This window comes from Ictalurus punctatus, chromosome 13, assembly GCF_001660625.3.
Source record: "Ictalurus punctatus breed USDA103 chromosome 13, Coco_2.0, whole genome shotgun sequence".
Lineage (NCBI taxonomy): Eukaryota > Metazoa > Chordata > Actinopteri > Siluriformes > Ictaluridae > Ictalurus > Ictalurus punctatus.
The window spans coordinates 14,177,274-14,192,047 of NC_030428.2; the positions used below are offsets into that span (position 1 = coordinate 14,177,274).

At 38.2% G+C, this 14,774-nt stretch overlaps 1 protein-coding gene across 1 annotated transcript in view; it reads right to left on the reverse strand.

The window, feature by feature from the left end:
- The window catches only part of myo1d (myosin 1D), a 74,160-nt gene that overhangs the window by 55,455 nt on the left and 3,931 nt on the right, over positions 1 to 14,774 (reverse strand). Inside the window, exons 2-4 of the mRNA XM_017483866.3 lie at positions 3,934 to 4,142; positions 1,962 to 2,055; positions 645 to 810 (exon numbers count right to left, since the gene is read on the reverse strand). Coding sequence (XP_017339355.1) covers positions 645 to 810; positions 1,962 to 2,055; positions 3,934 to 4,142 — 469 coding nt within the window. The remainder of the gene's footprint in view (positions 1 to 644; positions 811 to 1,961; positions 2,056 to 3,933; positions 4,143 to 14,774) is intronic.

Here is a 14,774-nt window from a genome sequence, read left to right on the forward strand (position 1 = left end):
AATGTGATCCCAGTGACTTTGACTGTGGCATTGTTGATGCGCTGGGCTAGTTTGAGTTTTTCCAAAACTGCTGATCTGGGATTTGGATCGAGCTGACAGGAAGGCTACAGTAACTGAAATAACCACTCTAATAGCCACTCTAACTGTGCTGAGCTGAAAAGCATCTCAGAATGCATAACCAGTCACATGTTGAGGCACATGAGCTACAACAGCTAACATGGGATACAACTCCTCTCAACCAAGAATCTGAGGCTACAGTGGACACAGACTCACCAGTAATGGACAGATGAAGATGGGCGAAACATCACCTGGTCATCTCCTTGTCCAAACTTCATCCATCCATTTATGGTGAACCTGTGCTTCAGATTCCAGCTCTTAGCTGACAGAGTCGAACCCAATGTGCTCCACTCCTGTGTCCTGTTTTTCTCCATTCTTCTGTTTGATGTGAACATTAAATGAAGCTTTTCACCTACCACATGACTGGATGATTGGATAAGTTCATGAGTGAGCAGGTGTACAAGTGTTCCTATTAAAATGACCAGTGAGTGTTTAACCACAAATTACTGTACAGGGACCAAATGCTGTTTAAATTGTAAGAACATTCTTAGCCTTTTTTTCACTTTAGCATTTGCAACATTTCCTACCTTCTCTAGCAGGTAATTACTGATATGGCCACCAATAGGGTCTCCTTTAAAGTCAAAGTTGATATCCATGTATTTTCCGAAGCGGCTAGAATTATCGTTGCGGTTGGTCTTGGCATTTCCAAAAGCCTCCAGGACACAGTTGGATTTCAGCAGCATGTTTTTCACTCTGCAAAAACACACACTGTTAACATTTCTGAAGCTTTTAGTGGTCCCTTATGAATCAGTTAACCCCACTTACTGGGCCACAGTTATTTCAGTATGGGCTAAAATATCTGACTGTTGGCTAGTGAAATACATCCCAGTCTCAGCCACTCTGGCAGGTACATGTGTCCATGACCATATGGGCCTGAAATATCACCATCATGGTCAAGTGCTGTTCCGAATCGTGGTATACAGTTAAAATGAGTGGAAAGTGTGCTATGCTACATGTTTTATCGGTCAAACCACAGTCACAGCACATCACTGCCATGACCTGTTCAAACCCCACCCATAAACACTGACAGGAAATGTCCACCAGGAAATTTCCAATAAGGCCTGGGTTGAATCCTGTGTCAGCAGACTTTAATATTAGTCTAAGAGCAATGCTCATGTTCTAGCCTAAACTCTGGCCTGTTTTTTTTTTTTTTTTTGACCTTTGGACAGCAAGGCTAATGATAATATCACCAGAGTGGGCCATAAACATAAACTAGATTAGAGGTGGTTTTACTGACACCTTTATTTGCAGTCATAGTCCCAGATAATAATAGCAGAGTTGTCAGAATATTCATGCGGCCAATCCGCCATTCCAGTACTGTACACAAACTCAGATTTAAATTATACAGTTGAGAAAACTAGTGCTTAGTGCAGCATTTTGCCACTTTTTTCAGCCCAGGAATATTTTCACCATGTTCTATATTTCACTTCCATTACAGTCCAGTACAGACATCCCTTTTGAATTGTGAATTTGTCCCAAGTTACTTAAATAGCCTAAAGCATAAAATAATATAAATGCTCTTTATTTATACTGTAAAGCACCATATTAATTAACAAAATGAGTTAACAAGATGTTAATACTCAACTATTACCATTATTAATTGAATGGCTATTCATGTTTGATTCAGAGGCTGTTCATTTCATGGTCATTATTTCCTGATATGCTAATGATTAGTGAACATATTAATTCGTCCGTATGAAAGCATTAAGTAAGTATTAAATCTATGCTTATTTATGAAACTTATGTCATGTGCTACTTGAGAAGTGTTAATTGCTTTTATTAACAGCTATTACACCATAGACATGACACATGACACAAGGGGCAAACGCATATTTGTCACTCACCTCTCCACCTCTGCTCTTTGGCTAGGATTTGTAATAGCAGCAATATATTGCATTATGTATTTACTGGCTTCTGTTTTTCCGGCACCACTCTCCCCTGCAAAGTGAGAATAAAACCACAGAATATACTTTCAATGAATAGGTTCTGTGGAATGTGTACACACTAATTCACTTAATCATCAGAGGCAAGTGCTAGCATTCACAGAATATTTAAATCATGACTCATAGCGACAAATAGTAAGCCAAAATAGTCCTACATCTCCTCTGACCACTAGATGACACTAAAAGGCTCAAATATTTTTGCAGTGCAATCAATATCTGTGGTCACTCAGAATCATCAGTTTTATCAGTGTTTTAAATAATCTATTCTTTTAAACTGCTCCTTCATGTCCACTGAGCAATGTGTCCCTCCTCAGAACACTTTTCCAAACAAAAAATAAATATCTACAAATGAGACTCTGAGTCAGTTCTGTGGAATAACCACAAATACTCTGAGTCACACACACAAAAAAACCCTTATGGATGAGTAAAGTAATCTGCTATCTGCTCTGTGTGCTGTGTTGGACTGTGAAGGACTTCTTTCTGTGGTTGGTGAGGGAAAAAAAAAATACTACGCTAGCGCTGAGTAACTCTGCTCTAACCACAGATCTAATCACTCCTTATCCCATATAAGCCTGGATGGCGGTTCCAAGGAAAAAAGTCCCCTCAGAAACGACTGGAATGGCAAGGCAAATACAATTGTTTGTGCAATACACCAAAGACATTTGGGTTGAGATCTAATGATGGATATGAGACGAGAGCTTAGGATTTCAGCTTTTATTTCCTGGTATTTGAAGCACATCTAGATTTGTTGAACAACATAAAACATAGAACCTTTTGTATGAGACCATTCAGTTTTAGGTAAACAAACTATAGGAACAGATCAGTCTTGAAGTAAATTTAATTAAATAACAGTTAATATTTGTTTGCATATCCCTTGCTTACAGTAACTGCATCAAGCCTTTTCCAGGTCTTTACCAAAACCTCTTTCAGTTGTTGTTTGTTTTGGGGGGATTTCTCTCTTCAGGAGATGAAATACTTGCCAGTCTAAAACCTTCCACTTTCCCCCCTGACTAAGCCCTTTGTTGAGTAGGCAGTGTATTTTGTATCATTGTCTTGTTGCATGAGAAAGTTCCTCCCGATTAATTTGCATGCAGTTCTCTGTAAACTGGCAGATTGGTGTTGTTTCTTTACATGTCTCACAATATTTATGTCGTCAGCTAATGTTTTTATTCTGGCCAACCCATTCAGTATCTGTTGCTCAGTACATTCAGGACATTCCAAATTGCTGTACTGGCTATTCCCAATGTTTGTCAATGCCCCTGTTTGACTGTCCCTCTTTTCTCAGCTTCAAAATGGCTTGCTTTACTCCCATAGATCTCCCAGCACTCTGATCTTCATTTTGACTTTTTTTTTTTTTTTTTTTTAATTTTTAAGAAAAATTCAGTCCTCTCAAATGAAACTGAAAGCTAAAACCAAGCTTAGATGTTCAGAAATATTTATTGTTTAAACAATTAATCTAACAGGAAACACCGGGGTAACAAGAAACATCCAATAGTTTTGCTCACCTACAAATTGTGTGGTCTGATACAAAATGTGCTATGATCTTTAGCACATCTACATATAAATACCAGGAAACAAAAGCTAAAACTGTAAACTTGCTTCTCATGTTCATCTTTTAATCTCAAATCCAAATGTCCTCAGTCTGCAGCAAAAACAATTCATTGGCCTTGCTGTTCCAATAGGTTGAGAGGGGACTGTAGACTAAAAATATAACACTTAAAAAATAAAAAAAAATTTAAAAAGTAGTATCAAGATGACAGGCATGTAAGGGGTTATAAATCTATATTTATGTGAGCAATAACTTGTCTAACTGCCAACTCTAGGCACAGCCAATATCTTTATTTTATTGTTTTACACTGCAAGTGTAGCTAACCTGAGATAACAATACAGGTGTCTTTATTTCGTCTTTTCATGGCTTTGTATGCAGCATCTGCTATGGCGAAGAGATGAGGTGGACGCTCGTATAGCTCTCGACCCTTGTACTGTTCCACTGTGTCCCGTCCGTAGATGTTCATGGCACGGTAAGGGTTCACTGATACCACCACCTCACCAATGTAGCTGTAGATGCGACCCTTTTCAAACCTAAAGAATAGAACAACCTGGTAAGTAACTGGATCTGAATGTTACAGCAAAGGGCAATATATTTCCACAATTCATACGTTGTATTGTATTGAGGCCTGCACTTTGTGTTGTTAAAAGAGAGAGAGAGAGAGAGAGAGAGACCACTTATACTGCATTCACATTTGCACACACTAAAAACAAAAGAGCCACAAAACAGAGTTCAGATTACGTTTTGACAGTGTAGTAATCTATTTATAGTTGAATGGAGTCAGTTACTCTCACACAAAGACCATATCCAGACGCACAAATCCTCTGTAAATACAGACCAATATCAAAGAGAATTTGTTGTAATAAAGCACACAAATCCCTGACAATTTACTTTATCTATCGCAGGCTCTACTGCAATGGTGCATTGTAGGTTTGGTGTTTGGTGCTACCAGGCCAAATCACATAGCAATCCACCAGTTTACAGTCCAGCTGTAGAGCATGGAGAGCTAATGGCTGGAAATCTCTCTGTCTAGCTGGAGCAGACTGTTTTGGGCTCAGGCCCCTGGAGAATGAAAGCCTCACTTCCTTCCTCTTCTGAGAAGCCCTGGGTCATGCTCAAAATAAAGCTTTCTTTCTTCTCCACCAACACCTCTGCCAAGCTCCCTCTGCCCCATCAGGACGTGCAACGGTTTAAGGCATCGCTAGCTCTGTTTATCCAGACATAATGATTGCCTCGCTGTACATTTACAGAATGTAAATGCTTCAAATGCTGTATTTATGCCATTTTCAGGTCTGGTTTATTTGCTTTTAAAACAACCTGTAAGCTGTTACATTGACACAATATGGTCACTGTACCGATGGTGCCGACACGGGTTTTGTAGGGGACAAAAAGAAATGGTGAAAAGTATGGTCTTATTAAGGCACACAAAATAAATCACATCTTACGTCTCATGTTTTTCTTTAGATCAATCAAGAGTTAAGCTGTAATTTAGCAGATGCGGAAGCCCTTCTTTCTTCTGTGCAAACAATACCATACCATAGGAACAGGGGCATTTAATTTAAATGTTATTATGTGGAGTTCTCAACAAGAAACAGTCAGTTTCTTTCCTAAGGGCTTAATTTAACTAAATACAATTTGGTAGTGCAACTACATACAACTGCCAGATGACAGTTGCCGTAATCTTTGTCTAAATAACATTAACCTGTCCTTTCATTCTTTCAGGAAAAGACGAGATCCAGTAACTTCCAAAATCAAATGTATACACACAGCAGATAATAGACATTTTAACGCATTCCCTTATAAAACAGTGTGAAACTGTATTACAACATTACAATATTATTATCAATATTATGCCATACTTGAATTACCACTTCCATCAAATTATAGAAAAAATATAGAACCAGAGCTCAGCTACTTCTTTACACTTTTCATTCAACCAAGATGTTGTTTAGGTTGCTTTTTTAGTTTTAAACTCCACAGTTATAAGACACCATAAAAGAAGCATACAGACTCTAATTTGGCATTGTGCAATCTGGTTGATTTGGTGATGTGTTCACACAGATATAAACAAACTGAACTTAGGAGGCAAGTGGACCACAAATCAAAATCACAAAACCAATTACAATAGATGTAAAAGTGCACCTGGACTATCAGTAGATTTTAATTTGCTCATGGTTTGCCTATTTCCCCTCATCAAATCCTAACAAGGGACTGTTTGAACAAGCTTTTAAACATTAGTGGACTAGCTTTAGGATTTAGGACAGTGCTTAATGATCAAATGTTTAAGCATTAACTTAGCTAAAGTGCACATAGAAAGGCTTGTGTGTTCTGCTGGAGCAGGGAGGAGTGAGCAGTGGGTCGCGTGGCAGAACTGTGATGCTGGCACTGTACTGACTGATGCCTGGGAGGCTGGCAGTCGTTCAGAAGGAGTTAAAGGTTCTTTTGTTTCTGTCTCCTGCGCCATTGTTCTCCTGTCAATGCAATGTCTGTGTGTAAGGAGCATAGGTCAGCCCTACACAACAACCCACCACAAGTCCTATGGCTGAGCATCAGTGTGCCTTTGTGCAACAAGGATATAGAAAGTATACAGAACGCATAAAAAGTGGCCACTTCATGGGAAAATGGGGACACTATAAATATTATTGCCATCTGCATTCATTTATCAAACAGGACAAGAACAAATTGATTCGTAAATCACTGGCAGCATTTACAAAAAAAACATGTGGAATCCATAGAAATCCAAATAATTCCGAAAAAAATGTTCAAGCTCCTGAGTTTCCATATAATTTATGTATGAGACACCTTGATAGACAGGCTTCAAATTGAATAACTGCATAAGTTACTACAAACTTATACAGCCATGTGAAAAAATAAGTACATCCCATGGATTGTTGGCTTTTTTGACATATTTCAACAAGCAAACACTTGATCCTCTTTGAAACAGTACCTATTAATAAAGTTGATACACTATCAAATGATATCAAATTTACATTTTGTAGTCAATTTTCACAATTGAATTGAACAAAAAACAGATCAGAAACATGGAAAAAGTAAGTACACCCCTACATTTATCACACCTTCAAATCAATAAACTTAGAATCAGGTGTTCAAGATCAGGTGCCACTGATTAGAACCTGCTTAGGGAGTGCACGTGGAACCTGCCTTATTTATACCGCTCATATCTAGTGTCTGGTGTTCCCTTTGCTATTGAGGTGTGTGGTGTCATCATTTCAAGACTTAAAAAGTTTTGTAATGCCTTGAGAAAAAATGTTGCGGATGCCCATGAGTCTGGCAAGGATCTCCAAATTATCTTAAACACAACATTCCACTGTAAAAAAAATAATCTACAAGTGGCGCAGATTTCAAGCGACTACCAGTTTGTCCAGGACTGGCCATCCCAGCAAATTTCACCCAAGAGCAGACCGTCTAATGAAAAAAGAAGTCTCCAAGAAACCCAAAATTTCATCACAGGATCTGCTAATAAGTCTTGCAACTGTTGGTGTCAAAGTGCATGCTTCTAAAATCAGAAAGAGGTTGCACAAATTTGACCTGCATGGGAGGTGTGCCAGGAAAAAGCATTTGCTGTGTAAAAAAAACATTAGAGCAAGACTACAGTTTGCCAATGCGCATATAGGCAAAGACCGGGCCTTTTGGAATAATGTGCTTTGGACAGACAAATCAAAAATAGAGTTGTTTGACAACAGCAACAGCAGACATGTTTGACCAAAAACAGCTTTTCAGGAGAAGCATGGTGGTGGAAATGTTTTGGTTTGGGGTTGCTTTGCTGCCTCAGGGAATGGACAGCTTGCATTCATTGATTCAACTATGAATTCTGCATCATTTGATCTGTTCAACTGTATCAACAGGATAATGATTTGCATACTAGCAAATCCACCAAGGAAGGTACTTATTTTTTCACATGGCTATATATGGATTATTCTATCAAGCTGAAATATCTTACTTAATTCAACTGCACAAAAATTTAAAGAAAATAAATTTTTTTAAATGTACTACATTAAGACAAGTAACGGCACCTAACAAAAAGGAACAGTTCATTGTTGCCTGTAGAAATCACTGCAATGGCTGAGCTTTTGCAATGGAAAATTTTGCAGACTAAAATGGCAGTTTAGTCATCACTTTGTCAGTTTCCACTTTGCCTTTTATAGAGTTTTGTGCTGTCACTAAAAGCAAATCAGAAAACATTTATAAATTAGGCCCAGTATATACAAAACCTGCTAGCACAGGGCAAATTAGGGCACAGTTTTAATGACCTTGAACCATTTAATGCTACATTACTTAGAAAGTCCCCGTAAATTTGAAGATGCTAATTAAGTCCTTTATTTGAGATAAAGATCAGTATGCAATCACACTATTGTGGCACTGTGGGTTCTGAGAGTTCAAACTGTTCTGACAATCTACTGGCTTAAGCAATACGTCAGAGGCATTCTAGTTATACAAGACATACAGGATTATGGAACCAGTATCTGTAATAATCCAATGCTTACTTCTTCCATTCCTCTTATAAAATGTCACCAATCATTTGGATAGCAGGTTACTGAGTCATGCCTAAAAGAATAGTAGCATTGAACCAACCCCATAAATGACATCCTCACTTACCAACAGAACAACACAACAATGAGAGAGCTGCACCTGCTTTTATACAGGAGCTGCCATATATGTTCCATCACAGCATCCTGCCCAAAATATAATTGCATGCGGAAAGATAAATCCTGTACATAAACCCTGTTGACGCCATGGTGTAAAAATAGTCATAATTAATTTCCAAATTCATCACCACTTCCTAGTTTAAGGAGGCAGCAGGCCAGTGCAGAACCAACTGTGCATGAAATAGTACAAAATCACTGATAAAACACAACTGCTTCATCTCGGAGAGATTGATGTATAATGAAAATAACAGATTCAGCATAAAATATTAACTAACACCACAGGAATGTGGAAGAATAGGATCCTTCAGGCAGTGCTGCAGTTTAAGCAACATTTTATATTGTGCTATTGTGTGAATGAAACCAATAATATAAAATGTAGTATGACATGAAAAGGCAGTAGGGGTTCAAGTTGTGTTTATTTTTGGAAAAAAAAAAAAAAAAAAAAAAAAACAGTGAAGAAATGGTTTATAGTGGTACATCCTCAACCCTCCTCATGGCCCCATTTCCCATCAGTCCTTGGAGTGGGTGCTCTGGATACAGATAAAAGTCCACCTTACTTTCACTCCCAGCTGAGCCTGGTGCAGCAGCATTGTACCGCATACTCGCGCTCCTTTACACATACACACTGGTACTCTTTCATCAAAACTTGACTGAACTCCACCAGGTCAGTGAGCATACTAAAATGGTTATGAACTCAATATGTTATAAATGAATGTGATGTTTCTTTTGTGGAATGTGACAAACTCTCCTCCTCCCTAAATCCCATACCATCCATACCTTCATTATCTGCGATATTTGTAACAAACTGGAATGCATTCACAGTAATAGAATACACCGGAGGTACATGTATGAATCAGATTCATTTGCTAGTCGATCCTTTTATTTTGAGAGCTATAGCTTTAACCCATGCTCACCTAGGATAAGGCGTGAAATCCTCACTGCAGGCCATGTGAGAGCCACTCCATTTTTAGAGTGGAATTACAGGCCAGGCTAGAGATAACTACTGCTTGCAGCCTTGTTTGGGTGGGTCTCTTTTGTGGTTATTTGTCCATCGTTATAAAGGGTGGAGAGCAACCAACATTCCCTGACATCAGTTAAAACCCCAGTAAAAATGGAAGCAATGGGAAAATGTCATATGGTGTGCGTGTATGTGCCTTTCATGTCACAACAATTCAATCCAATGAATAATGTACTCACAAGTTTACCATGTTAAGTGGTATTGTCAATTGTCAAATTATTGCCTTAAGAATTAAAATCGTATCGCATCATATTGCCTGAAGTTTACACCCCTAGGTGGAAATATTTACACAGCAGTGGAAAATAAATAAAACTAGGCAAGCTTTATATTTCCCAAACATTTTTAAAACCACAGCTTAATATAGGGGAATATTCTTAAATAAATAAGAACATACTATATTGATTAATATTACAATTCATCATACTGTGTATAATAATCCAAAAACATGATGCATCAGTGCATTTTTACACACCTATCAGGCCACACACAATGATTTCCTTTGATCTCAACCATATCAACATGGTTATAATGTTTATCTTATCCACATTTATACCTTAGATGCAATTTACCATCAATAATTCATTATGACCCAGAACCCACAGCATAGCAAAGTGCATGATGGGTCTGACCTGATAATGAGTATGCCTCGGTTCTATAGTCAGATTTAAATGACATTTATGTACCCTGTGTTAATGGTTAATCATTATCATCATTACTGCCTTGGTCTGAAATAATAGGATGGCTGTTATAAACAATGAGATAAGTGGCAAGTGTTATAGCTATAACTATATATACCTTATCAGTTAGAAATTCTAACTGGATTTAATTCAGTTGTTTAGTAAAACCCAGCATACATACAGCAGTAAGAGGATGTGTAATACCCTTTTTTGAGATTATATATACACATACATATATACACACATACACACATCTACACGGGTGCATCTCAAAAAAATACACCTGAGGCACATGTATGAATCAGATTTATTTGCTAGTCGATCCTTTTATTTTGCCAGCTATAGTGCTTTAACCCTTGTTCACCTAGGATAATCGTGGAAAAAAAAATTCTGTAATTTAATTCTAAAAGTGGAACTTTCATATATTCTAGATTCATTACACATGAAGAGAAATATTTCAAGCCTTTTTATTTTAATCTCGATGATTACAGCCTACAGCTGATGGAAATCAAAAGTCCATCTCAAAATATTAGAATAAAGAATTTATAATACAGAAATATCGACCTTCTGAAAAGCATATTAATTTATGTACTCAATACTTGGTCAGGGATTATTTTGCATGAATTACTGCATCAATGCGGCGTGACAGGGAAGCAATCAGCCTGTGGCACTGCTGAGGTGTTCTGGAAGCCCAGGTTGCTTTGATAGCGGCCTTCAGCTCGTCTGTATTGTTGGGTCTGGTGTGACTCATAGATTCTCTGTGGGGTTCAGGCGAGTTTGTCTGGCCAATCAAGCACAGTAATACCATGGTCAGCAACTAGTAGTTACTAGTCGTTTTGGCACTGTGGGCAGGTGCCGAGTCCTGCAGGAAAAGGAAATCAGCATCTCCATAAAGCTTGTCAGCAGATGGAACATGAAGTCTCCTGTTAGATGCTGCATTGACTCTTGATTTGAGAAAACACAGTGGAACAACAGCAGCAGATGACATGACACCCCAAATCCTCACTGACTGTGGAAACTTCACACTAGACATTTCTGTATTATAAATTCTTTATTCCAATATTTTGAGATACTGGATTTTTGATTTTCATGAGCTGCAAGCTGTAAGATTAAAAAAAAAAAAAGACTCTAAATATTTAACTTTAGATGTAATGAATCTAGAATAGATGAAGGTCCCATTTTTTTTTATTAAATTATGGAAAAAAATAACTTTTCCCCTGATATTATAATTTTTTGAGATACACCTGTAAATACTCAGCAAAAAAAGAAATGTCCTCTCACATTCTGATTTTATTTCCAGCAAATTTCTTAACATGTATAAATAATTGTATTAACATAAAAAGATTCAACAGCTGAGACTCAGAACAAGTTTTACAGACATTTGACGAACAGAAATGGAATAATGAGTCCCTGAGCAAAAAGGGGGGGTCGATATCAAAATTAACAGTCAATATCTGTGGCCACCAGCTGCTTTAAGTACTACAGTGCATCTCCTCCTCATGGACTGCACCAGATTTGACAGTTCTTGCTGTGAGATGTTACCCCACTCTTCCACCAAGACATTTGCAAGTTCTTGATCACGTCTGGGGAGACACATGGTTACATGTAATTTTCCACTCCGAGGACAATCAGCTGTCCTTCCTGTCTCCCTGTAGCACTGTCTTAGGCGTCTTACATTACAGACATTGCAATTTTTTTGCTCTGGCCACATCTGCAGTCTTCATGCCTCCCTGCAGCAGGCCTATGGCATGTTCACGCAGGTGAGCAGGAAACCTTGTCATCTTTCTTCTGGTGTTTTTCAGAGTCAGGTGAATGATCTCTTTAGTGTCCTATGTTATTGTAACTTTAATTGCCTATCGCCTGTAAACTAGTGTCTTAGTGTCTTAAGGACTGTTCCACAGGTGCATGTGCAATAATTGTTTATGGTTCATTGAACAAGCGTGAAAAACATCTCTTAAAACCTTTCTGATAAAGATCTGTAAAGCTTATAAGGATTTTTCAAAATTATTTCTCCTGAAAATCTCCTGAAAAGGAGGTACAGCTCTGCTTTAAATGAAATCCCTTTAAAAACACACATATCCTAAATAAAGCATGATGTAACAAATAAATACTAAAATTATGGCAGAAAAATTATAACCTAAAACTAGTCGTTTAAGAAACTTAATTATATTCCAACATTTTATGCAGCTTCACTGCATGATCTTTCATTTGACCTTGGACAACTCTTTTTCTTGGCTTTTGAATGTAATCTCAGTACCAGCCTCCTACACCCACTTTCTGCCACCAGCTCTGTTCCTCTGACACATCTAGGAGTTGCATTAGCAGCACTTCTGCCAGGGTAACACCTACTTGGTGCTAAACAGCAGCTTCCTCACTACTGACAGCTACAGCAGAAAACAAAAAGTCCCACCACTGACCAACTAGACAAATCAATCTCAGTGGCCTGATGAGTCGTATGCCTTCCTGCTAGTCTAGACTCACTCAGTCAGGCACACTCCTGTCTTGGTCTTCCAACTTGTCCCTTTTTCTGACACACTGATGTATACACATCACAAAAGATCAGCGGTTGGGTAAAAAAATATATATATGTATATAGGGTCTGCAAATAGAGGATGAGCTAAGAGAAGGGAAAACAAGGTCATTTTTTGAAGTGCAAATTACTGTTTTAAGGACTAATAGTAAAAGTACACCCTTGAATTCATAGTGTGATCCACAAAGTTGAGGATTAACATGTATTAATGCTGTGTTGATAGTTCAGAAATTTTAGCCTGATGTACCGCTGAGCCAACTATTTGAAATTTGTCACTTTAGCCAGTGCCTTCCTCTGTGGAGCTGAGATCAGAGCTGCTTTTGTTCTCCTGTCTGCCTGACAATCAGGACTAAAGGGGCAGGTTTCAGGAATCTGGTTTCAGAAGTGGGTAATAAAGTGACTTAAGTAGATCTGGTGGTAAGGCTTGGCCACAGGCCACCTTCTCTTTAGCACATGGGCTTGATCCTGACCTGATGTCAGAGACAAAAGTGCTGATGGGACAACAGCCAAAGAAAGAGAGGGGATAAAAGAGACAAAAAGATGAGGCCATCCAGCAAACTCAGACATTACTCAGCATGTTATTTCAGGAAAGCTCTAGGATTTTGATCGGGGGAAATGAAAGCTATGAAAAAAACAGAAAAGGCCTAGAAAGAGAGAGGAAAATGGAGAGAGAATAAAAGGGAGAAGGAAGCTTAACAGGGATACTGATTCATCATGTACTGTAAATAAATGAGTGAGGGTGGAGAAGCAAAGTGGACTTAAAAGTGCTCCCTAAGTTTGCGTCCCGCCCAGAATGAGTGCACTCAAATCTGGCTGCACAATTTCACCACTCTGCCAGCAGAGCTTTGTATCAACAGGTAGCCGGACAGCCGCTCCAGAATGATGGAACCTCTTTTCCACGTTAGCAACATCTCACATTTACACATCATACTTCTCCATGCCTGATTGCTGAATGTGCTCCTGAACCAAATTAAAGGTTTGCTTCTCAACATATAGTCAGTTCAACCACAAGGCCTTAATATCCAGTTCAAATAACATGGGGGAATAAAGGACTAGAAAAGAATAGCCACAATCTCATGGTACACGAATAGAGTCTCTAAAAATGGAACTGCCCAGACATTTATTTATTTTTCCTTCCTACATGACAATTTTTAAAACAAAGATTTTATTATTTTACATCAATCATGTGTCAATATAATCACATACTATTCCTCATTACAAATCTGGAACAATTGAGAAACATGGGAAAGAAAAACAGATACCAAGGAATTGAGGAATCAACTGCCACCCTAAAAATAGTGAGGCCAAAGGAACAAAGAATGAAAGGGAAAGCAGAAAGAAATGAGAGCATCTCAAACATTACTAGTTCTCTTACTGCCCATCTGCCAAAGCTCATAGTCCACAAATGAGACGTCTGCACGTCTTAGATCTTATTTTGAATAGAAATAAGTGCCAAAATGCACAGCTCTGTTTATGTAAGGGCAGTAATGTGTTTCAGATTATTAGGGTTGTATGAAAATTTTTGTGGTGAGACTAACCCTTTTCTTAGCATGAGAGTGAGAGAAAGGGGCCTGTTTTTGAAAAAAAAGAAAAGAAAAAAAACAAAACAAAACAAAAAAAAACAACCCCTAATCCAGCCTTTTAGGAAAAAGAGAAATATTTTCACCATTACAGCGTAGTCGTATTGCTTTTTTTAACTTGTAAAGTGTAGGAACTGGCTACGGTGAAATACCAACGAGTTACACATGGGAAAGTGATGGGAAAGAGAGGGAAAGTAGGGGCGAAGTAATAAAAATCACACAAGTGTTGGTGCTAATATCTGTAGTACAGCTGTAACATACCAAAAAAAGACAAAAAAGTCCCTACTTAATCATAGCTTTTATATGCGTTTATATATATTTTTTTCCACAGAGCATGTAATGTAATTTCAAAGCTTAATATGGTGACAATTCCAAACTTCCAAAACTTTCTTTTCAAACGATAATGCCTTGTTAGCAAAGATAATTAAGATTTTAGTTGTTCCATGTATACAAGAGTCAGCACTGCAGTGGACACTGTGTTCTTCGTCTGTCTATTTTTATTAGCAGGAGGAACAAAGAGGGAACTATGGGAGATTTGGCCAAGGAAGAAGCCCTAACTATGGGCAAGCATGCCACTGCTCCAGACTTTAGAGAGCTGATAGATCTCTGGGCCAAGGATCTTAATGTTTGAGAGCAAGAGGTGAATCCTCCACGCTTTTAGCAAAGTCTATGGAAAATATTCCTTCTATGCTG